We start from the raw sequence: 14,834 nt of genomic DNA on the forward strand, positions 1-14,834 counted from the left end.
TACATGCAGCACCATGAGACTAAGCACAAATAAAGTAGATTTCAGAAAGTGTTGAATTTGTGAAAAAGCTGTAAGGAAAATGTTTATTGGCATGGAAATTGCCTGTAAGTATACGCAGAAAGCTTGTAGCGAGTATTTTTTGGAAACTAAAAGTGGAAAAGTAGCAGTCAGAAATGAAATCCAGAAAGTCCGAAGTCGGAACTGATGACTACAGTCCATGTAGACTTGAATATATGATGCCCGAAATACACAGGGCACCTGACATCCTAGGAAGGTAAGGGAAAGCGCAAATGCTGCCCAGCTGCCCTTACTGCTATATTGTAACTTACACATAAAAGAAAAGTTCCTTTACGAGCAGCTGACAAGAGTTTTACAATATTTCCATGTTGCTATTTATAAAGCAAGTCCTTGTTGGTAGGCAAATTCAACTGCACCCATTCAACTGCTGCAAGTTTTTGCTACTGCTTTTCAGAAGATAATGAACCAATAATTAAGCCAAGGAGGAAAATACCGTTAGCCAGATTCAGTGAGGGTTCATTGGAGCCAGGCTTGTGCTCGAGCCCCTTCTCTGTGGCAGGATCCAGGCTTCCTGTTGTGTCAGGAGCACCGTACGTGTCTCCATTACACACCAGGGAGTTAAATGCTGGATAATTTATTGAAGTCTTGGCTCAAATTGGCAGAAGGATAACAGCTGAGGCTCAAATGAGAAGAAAGATCAACCTATTTATTTGTTCAAGGAGTATTTCTGACATTACAGTAACATACTGAGCATTACTACGGACACCAGAGCAGAATATGGAATTTTTCACACAAAAGAAAACTTACTTAAATCACTTCCACCAACACTTCCTGCAACATTTGTCTTCATTCATCTTCATAGCCCTAGCCTAGAAAAAAAAAACCCTGCTTTTCTGTTTGAAAACATTAATGAGAAATTATGTAGAAAAAAAAAGTTGCATCCTATTTACTTTTTAAGTTCTGGAGAATGTTCAGCTCCATTCTCCCCCAGCACACCTAAACTGAAGCACTAAGTCATCACACTTGCTTACATGATGACAAGTCCCCTATGATATTCCTCCATGTTACTTTTACTCCCTCAACCCAAATAACAACAGCGATTTGTGATGCTGTTCCAAGCGCCAGCCCTGCACCAGTTCCAGCTTTCATCAGCATCTTTTCTTAGTCCTGTCTGATTAAGTAGCAGAGACAGTTTAAGAACCACTAGCCTCAGGGCTGAGGTTTTTGCAGCAGCCCTGGAGGGGCAATCAGTCCTGCCTCTTCTGAGGACTACAGATAAGGGGAACCAGGTGCTAACTGAATGCCAACAGAAACCAGTTCCACAGCTGCCAAAGGAAACCTGAACAGCAGAGTCCAGAGCGAGCAAAGGCCCTCAGCAACCCTCTAGAGCAATGGTGGGAGTCCCTGCAGTAGCCAGGAGAGGGAGATCCCCTAGACAAATGGCTGTTCATTAACTAAAGCAGTACTTAACCTAGAGCCAGGGGTGAAGCGGGCAAGAGCACGGGAATGATGGAACAATGTTAGGCTCACCCTGCTAAGGGATGGCTACCCTGCAAGCAAAAAGGTGCAGCTCCTGCCCTGCAAGCAGCGCACAGGTTTTCAGTATGCCACTCACACCAGCTTTGATTGAGCTGGCACACACAATAGCAGAGGGGACGTAACACTGCTCCGGCTGATCACCAGTAATTGTAGGACCCCCCAAAAAACATGTACTGATACAACAGTTACTCAGATCAGGTAACAACAGCTTGGCTGAACCTACACGGAATACAATCGTGCACAGTGACTGCAAAGCAGATGTGCTCTTGGCTACGTGCAGGCAAAGCATTACACTTGCACTTCTATTTGGCTGAGAGTGGCTGGAAAGCTGCCCAGTGGAAAAGAATCTGGGGGTGTTGGTCGACAGCCGGCTGAATATGAGCCAGCAGTGTGCCCAGGTGGCCAAGAAGGCCAATAGCATCCTGGCTTGTATCAGCACTAGTGTGGCCAGCAGGACTAGGGAAGTGATCATGCCCCTGTACTCGGCACTGGTGAGGCCGCACCTCGAATACTGTGTTCAGTGTTGGGCCCCTCACTACAAGAGAGACATTGAGGGGCTGGAGCGTGTCCAGAGAAGGGCAACGGAGCTGGGGAAGGGTCTGGAGCACAAGGCTGATGGGGAGTGGCTGAGGGACCTGGGGTTGTTCAGCCTGGAGAAAAGGAGGCTGAGGGGAGACCTTATTGCCCTCTACAACTGCCTGAAAGGAGGGTGTAGAGAGGTGGGGTCGGTCTCTTCTCCCAGGTAACAAGTGATAGGACGAGAGGAAATGGCCTCAAGTTGCACCAGGGAAGGTTTAGATTGGACATTAGGAAAAATTTCTTCACCGAAAGGGTTGTCAAGCACTGGAACAGGCTGCCCAGGGAAGTGGTTGAGTCACCATCCCTGGAGGTATTTAAAAGATGTGTAGATGTGGTGCTTAGGGCCATGGTTTAGTGGTGGACTTGGCAGTGCTACGTTAACAGTTGGATTTGATGATCTTAAAGGTCTTTTCCAACCTAAATGATTCTATGATTCTATTCCTGTCATCATTTCATAACATAAAATCCCTCTCCATTGATCTCAAAGGAGGTAGAAGTAGTTTCCTAGCTTTACTTAAATAAAAAGATTCTTAAAAGTTTGCTCCACCGGTTTTTCTAAGCATATGCTAAAATAGATTTTGCAGGGCACTAACATATCAAATAGCCCAAGAAAAAGCAATACTTCTACCTCTTCAGATTTTTCTTTCCTGTCTGACATGTTAATTTATGAAGACAGCATCTTCTTTTCAACTTATCAAAAAAATGCACCTGCAAAGGAACACACAACAAATGCAGAAGTTTGTATGGTTCTGTGCACTCAGTTTCCCCGCTCCATTGTCCTGGTACAAGGACAGACTTAGGGATGCCTTTCAAGAGGTACAATGAAGACTATATATGGCCCATAGATTTGCAGAATAAGACTTGTCAAGTTTGGCCTGGAGTTGCAAAGAGCTCTGCCCTTTGTAACAAGCAAGGCCAATGCTTGCTTGTTTTTGAAGAGCTAGATGCCCTGCTATAACTTATTACAGTTTTCCCTAAAACAGGTTATTTCAGAGCCAATTTCAGCCCCAAACATGGCCAAGAAGTACAGCAAGTAAACTGTGTCATAAAAACACTGCCTTAGCATCCAAGGGTCCCTCCCCAGCAAGTGCTAATGAGTGGGTTCAGAGGTACCTATATACCTCTAGGGCACAAATTCCTGACACCGGGACCACAGACTGCTGCATGGCAGTGAGACCTGTTGGCACTACACTGGAAAGTAAAAACAGTCTTGCAAGAAAGGAGCACAGTTGCCAACCTTCAAATGCACCAGTTAAAGTGAGTAATATCGACAAGAAGAGACTACAGTTATTGTATGCAGATCACTAAAATGGTACCTCCAATGCCCGCTAAATACAGCCCCGAACATATATGCAGTGACAGGAATTAGCAAATATCCAGGTAAATTAAGCTTGGGAGCCCTTTCTCTAAACTAATGCAATGAGTGAAATAAACTACCACAGGAAGGGTTTGCACCAGGGTAGCCCTACCTACCTTTTACAGAAAAAAAAAAATTAACTCCTTCCACCAACAATAGTTTAAAATATCAAACTTCAGCTGCAAAATTAAAAGGCTCATGGGAGAACTTGTGCAGCAAAAGTCACTCTGAGGTTCAAGCATGAACCTGTCTGGTAAGAAGCAGCCTTTCCTCCTATCGTACTAAGTTTTGCCCTGACTTGTGATCAGCCTACCTTCGATCTCAGCAACTGCATCTAGTGAAACCCAAAGCAGACCCCTGCTATTAGTAAGCAAGCTTAAAGAAAGCTAGACTGCTCTCATACGCAAGTTACATCTTAACACAGTTTTGAGATAGGGTCCTGAAACAGTTACTGACATTCAGTATTCTCAGAAGCATTTTCAACAAAAGCTGGCAGTTTAGACTAAAGGAAGAAGTAAGCCTCACATCTGAGAGTGTAACAAGGTATGAAGCCTTCACAGTTATTAACACTTTATGTAGCAAGCAAATGCACACAAGGTTCTTTGCATGCCCTGACTAGGCTTAGTCTAGTGGTCAAAGCCTTAATCTCAGAGATCAAATACACAATTAAGGTGGGTTTTGTTTTTTTTAATGTGAAATGATTTCTAAAGAAATTATAGCTCCTTGTCTGCTCAGACTAAAACAAGATCTGCTACCCCAGGGACATTTTAAGTAAGTTCTGTAGCTCCTCACCATCTCAATTGCTTTGAATTCAAACTCTAAGGTGAATTCTCCCAAAGACTATTTGCATAGAATATTTCACACCAGGCTGATTTATGGATAGTATTCATTATTTCAGAATGAAGACGACAGTTCATATAGTGCTTCAGTCTTCCCCCCAATCTTTCTTTAATGCAACTTCATGAATTTTCCTGGGTTTACTTTGCAATGTGCTTCAAAATCCACAAACTTTTATATTTGTCACTACAAAACACTTAGCTCCAGTGTGGCTAGACAGGAACACATCGGTCAGTGCTGCTGTACAGCTGTGGGTTAGGAAGTCCCACAAGCCCCCTCAACACAGTTTTTGCACATTCATCCAATGTCACTGTTGGGTCATGTGGATTAGGAATACATGACAATGCCTGCAGACGTGCAAATGCTAGCACTAAACTGGCCTCATCAGGATCCCTACACAGAGCTCCAGCTCTGCTTGAGAAGTCGTGTGGCTAAACAACCTCAATGTCTGTTCTCTAGTGCAGGGCACAAGAGCTCATAGTCCCACCAGCTCTCCAGCCAACAGTCAGACACGTGCTACTCAGTACTTGAAAAGTGAAGAATTTTTTATATTTAGCAGTCCAAAGCATTACAAGAAGGAAGTGGGTAGTTATAAAATTCAAAGCCAGTATTGCTCGGCTAACCCCTCCTTCTTATTTTTACTGTGAGGGTGGTGAGACATTGGAACAGGTCACCCAGAGAAGTTGTGGATGCCCCATCCCTGGAAGTGTTCAAGGCCAGGTTGGATGAGGCTTTAAGCAACCTGATCTAGGGCAACATATCCTTGTCCATGGCCACCGGGTTGGAACTAGATGATCCTTAAGGTCCCTTCCAACCTAAACCATTCCATGATTCTATGATTATCAGCTGCCATCTCTCCTTCCACCACCCCGTACACTCCACTTTCTGCAGATGCTTGGATCACATTTAAACAACCCTTTAACTAAATTATAGGAGCAACTTTGGTCTACTGCATGAGTCTACTCATGCAGTAGACTCAGTACAGCAACAACAACTTACCATTCACAGTGCTCATTGTGCTTTTTATAGTAGGAAAACCATACAAGAGTACCCAAAAATTCTAGTATCGTCCACTTTGCCAGACCAAGCAGCATGGTCAATACCAGTATCACAGTGACCAAAGAGACCCTGGAGGACAGAAAAGGATGTCCTTTGTGTTAAATCAATCCTAGCCACAAAGAAGATGAGCCACAAGCTCTGCCAGTTTCTTTCACACAGTGTGGGGACACAAGGCACAGAAGCCATCTGTAACTGAGCTTTTCCATTTACAGCCCTCTTACTAAAAATGTTTCATCACACATTGCTGTTGCTTCAGTCTTGACAGTCGATCAGCCAAAGCTAAACTGATGGCACTTGCATCAGATCCTGCAAGTTTCTGGAAGGGAATGGCTGCAAGCTTCTGCGCAGGTACAGGCAGCTTCCTTGGTGCAGAGCTCCTAGACCTCTGGGGCTAGACCAGCACAGCAAAAGAGAGTCAGGAGACTTCAAGTTTCACCACACAGTATGAAAACACAGCAAGTTATGATGAGCTACAACAAAATATCCAACCATGTACCATGAGAGCAACTGCACAATATAGAGGTTATAACCCCAAATGACTAGAGGTCTCCCCCAACCACAAAGACTTCAAAGATTTCCCATATCCTTCCCCTGCCACCCAAACTACCTCTGAAAGGATGCAAATCACTCAGCTAAATTAACCCAGCTGCTGGTACCCAATGGCTGAGTAACAATTTCTATTAATCTTCAAGGTCTGCTTGTGAAAACAAATTATGGGAAGTGTTTAGTATTCCTCCCTATTGAAGGATAATGGAAGGTGAAGGCCCTGTGGACCTCCAGGGAGATGATCAGCGCTTTTGAGAAGCCAGCCTTTAGACTGTCCTGCTAATATAGCAATAGCCCTAGGAGTGGATTTAATTTAGGCAGTCTTAGAAAGAAGAAAAATGTATTTGCATTGAGACTTAGAGATTTTGTAACAAGGATATTTTGGAAGTGAATTTCAGGAAGAAGTAGCTCTGATGATATTATACAGAGGACTGGCAACAACCAGGGTACTTCATTTGTTTTGAGTGAGAGATCAAAGCTACTGCATCTCCAAGAGATGGTTTTGACTCATGAGAAATGATCTCTGTGTCCTTTAAATTAAGATTTAAAAACAAAGCTCATCTGGCATTTCACAGATTTTTCAGATGGGAACATTTTTTAGTGTTTTGGATTTCAAACCATTTCTTTCTGAATAAAAACTGCTTGCAGTTTTTCTCCTAGGTGTTGGGCCCACCTGTAGCCAGTGGGTGTTCAGGTCTTGAGAGCAACATAGAAGCCAAGACAGAGCAGCACTTATTACCCCCCCCCAATCTTTCTTCTTGACTTGTAACTAACTTGAAGTCATAAAAGCATTTATTTTACTAAACCAGTTGTTTATCTACATTCAATACCTCTCAGAAGAGAAGGGCCACATTCATTCCCCACCAACACAGGCTTTAGAGACCACATCTCAAAAGAAGGGAGTAACAAATGTGATTTTACTCATTTTCATTATAAGCATTGCACACGCAAACATTTTCAATTTTAATTAAAAAGCAACTCACTTGTGTCCAAATCTTTTTTTATGCTAAAGAATTTAATTTAAAAAAATTCTCCTCCCTCCCTCTGCAGTCTTTTCTGGAGTGAAATAATCCTTCAATTTCACATGAGCTACATTGTCCTTCAGTTCAGGCTTGATTATTTTACAGATTTAAGTCTTCTCCATTTCACTGTTGTTTTCTCCCAGCTTCAATGCAAGATTAGTTTGGGGAAGTATATAATAATCCATCCACAGGAAACAGCTTTATCACAGCTATTTATGAATTTTTATGCTAATTTGATTCTGAACTCTTCATTTGGAGCAGACATCTTCCTTCCCACATAAAACCAGCAGCTTTCACCTCAGTGCCTGTTGCCCACCAGTGCTACAGATTAAGAGTGAACATGGCAGCTGCAGGTGTTTGGAGTGAGAGCAAGAGTATACAACTCTTTGAAGATGATCATTGCAAATGCAAGTTTTCCACTGCAGCCAAGATGGTTACTCACAGATGAGCTTCTTTCAGAAGTGCAGGTCAGCTGCAAGTGCAGGAAATGCATTTGAACCAAGTAAACTCTTAATATCTGCTCCATTTTTGTTGCAGCCAAAACACACCTTTCTGTTCCAGGAAGTTATCCAAAAGAAAATCGCCTTCTTTTCCCCTTAAACTTTAATATTCAGCCCACCTCTTCATATAGGCACTGAGATACTGAGATCCAGCCTTCAATAAAAAAAATAATTGATAAACATTTTGCATTTTCCTCCTTTTCACATCTCTGAAGTGCCAGTAAAGAACAGGATTTTTAAACACTGAGACACTGACAAGATACTAAGCTGCAGGAAATGGAGGAGCAAAGCATCTATATCATGCACATTTATTACTCATCTTCCTCATTCCTTTGCCAGATTTGAATTGCCTGCTTTCCTACAAAGGGGCACCACTGTATCTAAGTAATCCAAAACTACCGGAAACAACCGGCTTATGTGTGGGTCTCAACTTCACTCCATCCCTCAAGGCAGCAGAATTAAGCATGTGCTACTCTTCTGAAAAAGGCAGTCAAACATTAACTTCTTTATTTGCACGTGAAGCATGGCCAAACACAAACCACATGTAGAAAAAACATGAAGACCCTGTCAGGTCACATTAGACCACTTTCTTACAAGTAAAACAAAAGATGTCGTGACAGAGTTTTGGTGAAGAGGAAGAGAGGAAGGTTTCATTGAGTCAAACACCAGTTTAAAGAAAGTTGCCAAAACCTTAAAAAAGAAAATCATAGCACAAAATCAACAACATAAAAATGAAGCTTTGTAAATCTGAGGGGGCCATATCTGTTCACTATAGCGGTTACTGCTAGATGTGGCATACAACAGCCACTAGTTTCTTCTGATCCATCTTTCTCTAATAAGAACTGAAGTGCCTAACTGAAGGAGAAAGTCTGCGCAAGTGCATCCTGCTGTGCGGGGCACAACGCCTTTACAGCCTCAGCACTTCTACTTGCAATTGGTGTCTGGCAGGAAGACCTCTTAATGGAACAAAAACAATCCCACTGTCTCCAAGTACATGACACCCCACTTCATCTGGAAATCTATTGTCAACAGAGGGAAGGTACTGATAATTGGTGAGCAGCAGACAATGCAGCTTCAAGTGTGCAGCTCAGAACAAAGCTGTGCACTGGGAAGAGATGACAGCCTTCAGCTGATGTCTTACTATTACCTCGTTCAGCAGAAATTGAAAGTATTTTCTCTCCTTCCCACTTTTACATGATACCAGATTTAGCATGATAAACCTTGAAGTGATAGCTACAGAAAAAATATTAGGAAAATGAATTAGGTTTATATTTGCATAATTTCCCACAGTAGTTTATCACAACTTTACATTTCCCCCAATGGTACATTACATCATGTTAACGGTGTTGGAAACTACAACAAGAACAAGGGCTGCAGGAACACAAGGTACCACATCAGATATATACCCAAGTTCCCACAGAGCTAACAAATTAGAAATTCCTGAAAAACCCATGGATGGTTATGTCAATAGAGGGTTTCTGGAAATATCACGGGGCCTCTGTCCTTTCCCTTCAACTGTATGGCCCTGCTTATGCTATTAGTGTTCTCTTTAAACAAGCAACACTCAGGAATTATGAACCAGATTTATAACAGAGTACTAGGAGCATCCTCAGCCCTTCTTCAAGAAGAGAAAAATACTGACACCTGTTGTGTTATTTATGAAAGCTTTTTGTTCCATTTTTGAAGAATGGTGTCCTCCTTTCACAAAAAGGAGTCAGCAGGCCCAAAACTGCCATATAAACACACACAACATTGGTTTGAATTTGCTATGCGCAGGGAGCAGCACCCAGTTGTGCTTTGCCAGAAATAGCTAGGAAAGACAACTAGCCCAACACCACCAGCCGCTGTTTTCTTTTCACTTGGATCTCTGCTAGCAATCAGCACGCCATGGCTCCTCCCAGTCAACATCTAATTGCACAAAAGAGGGGTAACAGTGGCTCTACCGGAGCTGCATTCCCTTCTCTGTTACAGGACATCAGTATCAGAAAAACCAAAGTTTAGCTACACAAGCAAGTGCCCTCCAGAGTTACCTTCCACAGCTCTGCCTTGCTACCTGCCTGCATCCCTCCTCTTTGAGGAACCTCCTCCCTTACTCTAGGAATGAGGACTTCTTCCAGGCTCATTTGCTTAAGTTTGTTTGGTATTGGTTTGTTTCACTGCTAAATACCAAAACCTTGGCATGAAAATGAAGAATTATGAAACCATTTCAACAGTGTGTCAGGAACATCTACTTGTACCAATGCCTTAAATGGTGTTAATGCAAAATACAACATACAAAGATGAGAACCTATGGAAAATTAAGTACTTCAAGTATGGCAAAAAAGCTACAAAAAAGGTAAAAGGTTGCTGAATGCAGAGTTACTCAAGGCAGCTTTTTGCGTGTTTTTACTATAATTTCAGGCCTATTTCCAATTTTATCCTATAACCTACTAATTTATTCCTCCCCCACTGATCTCAATTTTTCTTTCTGCTAGGTTTAAAACAACATTTGGAATTTTCTATGGTTACACAATATCTGAGAGAGAGGTTTGCATTGCTTATATCTAGTTTAAATCCCACACATACTGTTTACTGCAATATTTGCCTCCTCTAAACACCTATGAAGTTGAAAAGGAGCCATTACACATTCATCATCAGAAGTGTGGATCTGATTTATGTAATGAAAGATAATGATCACATTCCAAACTTACTAGGGAGATGTACAAACAATAATAAAATATTTTGTGTATACACCAGGTTGCATTTTACTCACAAGCATGACAGCCCAATGTCATACAAGATTTTTTCCCCTCCCTCCAATGTTCAATGTTTTAGAGATCACAGGAAAAGTACTTCTTGCATTTCTGCCAAATGAACTTAAATACCTTTTGGTTTTCACCCTACACTATTTTAGACTGTCTGTAGTCCTGGAATGTTTGTTAATCCCTAAATCAGCCCTACTTCAATCCCCTGATGGGCCCTCCAACCCATCATCTTACACTTTTTGACAGGTACTTCTTCTCAAGAGCAGAGAGCTAACTCGCACTAGTAATCAGTATTTTCAATACCAAGTGTTCAAGACTTGCTTGTTCTTCCCCAGAAACAACACTCAAACTCACAGAAAAAGCCCTCCCACACAGATTTTTCCATCCTATGACCATGGTCTCATCTACAGGAGGTCACCAGTGTTTACTATCCCATGCTTTCTCCCTGCTTCTCACATACCTCAAAAATACACAATGAAGTTCAGCCCCAGACAGTGATCAAATGGTATTTCTTCACAGGAGCAATAAGCAGCTATTTAATTAAACAAAAAACAGCTCTATCCTCAAATTCTTAAGTAAACACATAGTGTGATGATCACCATTAACGGTTGGTACTGTTCAAGCATTGCTTAGTGACTCTGCGGAAGAACTGTGTGTTAATGCTTTAGAAAGGGATTAGCTGTTTGCTAGCTGTGGGTGAAAAGCATGTTTCAGAGATGAGGCACAGAAGGGCCCAGACTTGTTGTTGGGAGGAAAATACTGCAGAAATTGGACTGTGTAGGTGAATGTTGGGTGGGGGAAAGGAACAGGATCTGAACAGAGTTTACCTATAGACTGCAGTACAATGGAGGAGGGAAGAGACACAGATTATTCACCAAAACAGAGTCCTACTGCCAACCACTCCTTTAGGCATCACCTTAGATAAACCTTGGCTAACAGCACAAGATACCAGAGCTGGCTCAAGTAGCACTCTGCTACACTGCAGCATAGAGGAATTAGGGGAAGAGCAGGGCCTGAGCTGGAAGTTGATGCAAGGGAACTGACAGAGATAACCTGACAAGCAGATGAAGACAGATTCAAAAAACTACTAAAACGCAGAGGTTTTGAACTAGCCACACTTTTATTCTATGAAACTATTGCAAAATATTCCCAATTCTTCTAGTCAGAGGTACCTCTTTCATTGCAAAATTAAAGAGCAAACCATACCTGAGTCAGAACATCCAGCTGTCCCATAATATGCTCCAAGGTATTTGCGAGACTGGTCTCCTCCTCTTGCTGTGCATGGTTCCTACCAGAATCCTGAGGTTTTGTTTTCTTAAGATGAACACCACAATCCATTTCTGATTGCTAGAAAAAACAAACAATCTGCTATTGCAATGCAAACAACTGGAGAAAGATTGCTGTTTCAGGGAGCATAAACAGTAAAGAACAGTTTATGTTGGGACAGTCTATGCAATTAAAAATGGCAAAAGAGAACAGGAATTGTTTATTCTTGCCACAGCTGTAAAGAGAAAAAGCTGCTGCAGACTTGTCTGTCTTTACCAGCTGGAGGGAGGGGTTTTTTTTGGGGGGGGGTTAAACCTTCATGAGGAAAGGCAAGCCTTAGATAATAATCTTGAAGCAATCCTGCAAGGTTCAAGTTTTGTATGTGCAAAGAGCTTTGGCATGCTTATGTGGTACACAGGCATAGACTGTACAGGTAAACGAAGACTTATGGGAGCCACGTGGAAGTACGACATCCAAATTATAAGAATTAAGCAAGCTACTCAGAGGAGTCCAATTATTTCACTCCAACAGTGCAGGAAAAGCCTCTCTCCATGTTTGGTAGTTGTAAGAAGGCAAGGATGCAGTACCGTAGTTAAGTTCAGCAAAAGCAAGATGTTCCAATATGCATTAAAACAGACAGTTTTGATTTAGTCATTTTAATTTTGTTTATATCTTGAACTGGTTTTCCCTCCTCATTAATGTTAAGAACAAGTTTACTTTGAAGTTTCAATTTCAACTGTTTTAGTTATGCAAGCTTGAATATTTCATTCAGAATAAATTTTTAAAAGCACAAATAGATCTTTACTAGCAAACTTATTCTTCTTTCCTTCCCTTTCAAAATGGTATCTTTCTTCTGGAACAAACATTATTTGCATTATTTATCTGCATTACCACCAGTAGGAGTTCAGAGAAGTTTATCTAACTAAACAAGGTGGCCAACTGATTAAGCAATTGCAGACTTAAGTTTCTCAATTTACAGTAACAGACAAGATTTGAATCTAAAGGCAAGATCACAGCATGCAAAACAGTTCTCCATGGCCCGATGCCTGGTGCAGCTCCATCCCATGCACTTATTACTCACATAAATGACTGAAGTTTGCAAATCAACAAAGCAGCAAGGAATTCTGACAGATTGAAAAATGGTCTCTAAGTTCTCCCGCATGTACTTTTTCTAAGCAAGAAATAAAGAGTTGCTTCCATCTCTTCTCTCATATGCACTACTATGAATACATTTCTCATCAGCGCTGTATTGATTTACCTGCTATCTCTATATTTCATGCCAGGTGTATGCAGATGTGCAACTAAGCTGCAACAAGACTTCAGGCCAGCTCACATAACTTTAAACCCAAAACTGTTTAGTGCATTATGAAGATATACACACACACACATATATGCGTATACACATACACACAAAAAATATATATTTAAAAATAAATATATATTAAAAAAACTTGTGCTGCTGGGAGTCACTGATTTAGACCACAGAAAGACTCCCAAGGCTGAGGTCCAGCCCAAGTTAGGCAAAATAAGCAATAAGCAGTGCAAAGAACAGAAACATGACTACATAGGGAAGCTGGAGACTGGGAGGAAAGGGGGTGTAGAAGAAAAAAAAGAGGTCACAGCAATAGAGAACATCTTCCTGCTGTCCACTAACTGCTATTAAGGGCCAATCATTCTTCCAGACCCTGCCAACCAAACTATCCTCATACAGCCAAGCATCGCAAGACCAGTTTTGCATAAGGAGTAGGAAAGAAAGGGAAAGGTTTAAAGGATACATATAACAACTGCTCCAAAAGGGATCACCGTGCTATACCACAGGCTTGGGATACAGCTGGGTATCCGCTGGTACCAGCCACACCAGCCTCCGCTCATTTGCTTCCTCCCTCTTGCTTTGATAATTTGGATTATCTACAGGCCCTAGGCCAACACAGCCCACACTCCAGGTCACATTGCACAGCCCCAGCATGGGAGCCACACTCCAACTACTGCTGTGCTGCAGGTAGCCCAAGAGCCACATGTTGCTCACTGATGCATTGATTTAATCAACTAAAATATGCTCTTGCAGAGATGAGATAAAGCCAGCCTTACAAAACTGCTATTTGCTGTTCAAATTTAAAAGTAAAACCAAAAAACCAAAACACTGCTTTTCAATAGGCAATTAGCATTAAAAAGCATGTTTTCTTGTTATTTTAAGGCTGACTATAATATTTTGATGATATAACTTTAGGCCAGTCAATCATGGCACAGCAGAAATTTGAGTGAGCTAACACTGCATACAACCTGCACTTAAAAACCCCAAATGATGATGAGCTATCCACTTCAAAACCCATTAGAACAAGCTGACTCACAGAAGCAGAAAAATGACTGTACCAACATATTTTCTCCCTCTATCTTTATAGCATATGTCAGACAGCTTTTCATAAAAAGCTGCTAGGTTGAACTCAGAGTTGATATTCTCTTTGCTACAGTCCACAGAGTTTAAGAGTCTGGCATATTTGCAAGGGCAATATTGCATAGATGTTTCCACACCTGATGCTTTAGCAGTCAGGTGGTCCCTCATCATGTCAAGTTGAAGCCAGAGGTGGCAGCAGCTGTTTGTCACTGATGCTACATTCTGCTGATCAGCTCACAGGCCATGTACCACCCCCATGAAAAGCCAAGCAAGCCACCTCCACAAAGCCTGTGCGGGCTCCTGAAGGCACTCTGGTGGCAATACTCCCAGGAACAGAAGTATATCTACATTTAAAAATAGAAGCATGACAGTATGGCATACTGCCCCATTTCAACCACAGCTACTCGAAAGGTTGCTTACAGCCCAACATCATCAAGAAGATAACCTGTAGCTCATACTTTCAGCAATGAAGTTGTGAGTTAAATCATCTGTCTAAGCCAGGGACACATTCAGCCAGCAAATAAAAACCTATGTCAATGTATCATGGAGAGTGACTTCCAAAAGGGAGGCTTCTCAACTGACCAAGGTCTTTGAATATTCAGTTCTAGGAACACGCACATCCTACCTAGCCTTCCCTGCCACAGCAGGTGCAAAAAACAAGTATCCAACACCCACACCTACAGACAGCACTTTGAATCACTGCCCACAAACAGTCAGGCAGAGAAGCTGAAGTCAGTTTGCTCTAGGTTCTTACTCATCCCACCCGCTCTGATGGCATCAAGCTGCAATCTGAAGTCTGGGACACATCCAAGTAGGCTTCTCAAAGAGGGGCTCTATATACAGCATTCAACAAGGGTTAAGCCTGGATTTGTTCAATGTAGGCATGTCCAGCGCAAGGTGGAGCTCACTGAAAATGCCTGCAAGACCTCAGCTAGCCACACACAGAAACACTGCAAGCCATAAATGCAACCCACG

The 14,834-nt window shown here is 42.0% G+C and overlaps 1 protein-coding gene across 10 annotated transcripts in view; it reads right to left on the bottom strand.

The window, feature by feature from the left end:
• Positions 1-14,834, bottom strand: part of POC1A (POC1 centriolar protein A) — a 116,794-nt gene that overhangs the window by 25,842 nt on the left and 76,118 nt on the right. For 7 of the 10 annotated variants that reach the window (XM_072876525.1, XM_072876527.1, XM_072876532.1 and 4 more), the window contains one exon: positions 11,408-11,548. The exons of 2 other annotated variants lie outside the window; for them this stretch is intronic. In XM_072876525.1, the coding sequence (XP_072732626.1) occupies positions 11,408-11,548 (141 nt within the window). Of the gene's footprint in view, positions 1-8,590; positions 8,691-11,407; positions 11,549-14,834 lie in introns of those variants that run through there. One more of the 10 variants, XM_072876526.1, reaches the window with a different exon arrangement.

This window comes from Ciconia boyciana, chromosome 11, assembly GCF_034638445.1.
Source record: "Ciconia boyciana chromosome 11, ASM3463844v1, whole genome shotgun sequence".
In the NCBI taxonomy this organism is placed as follows: domain Eukaryota; kingdom Metazoa; phylum Chordata; class Aves; order Ciconiiformes; family Ciconiidae; genus Ciconia; species Ciconia boyciana.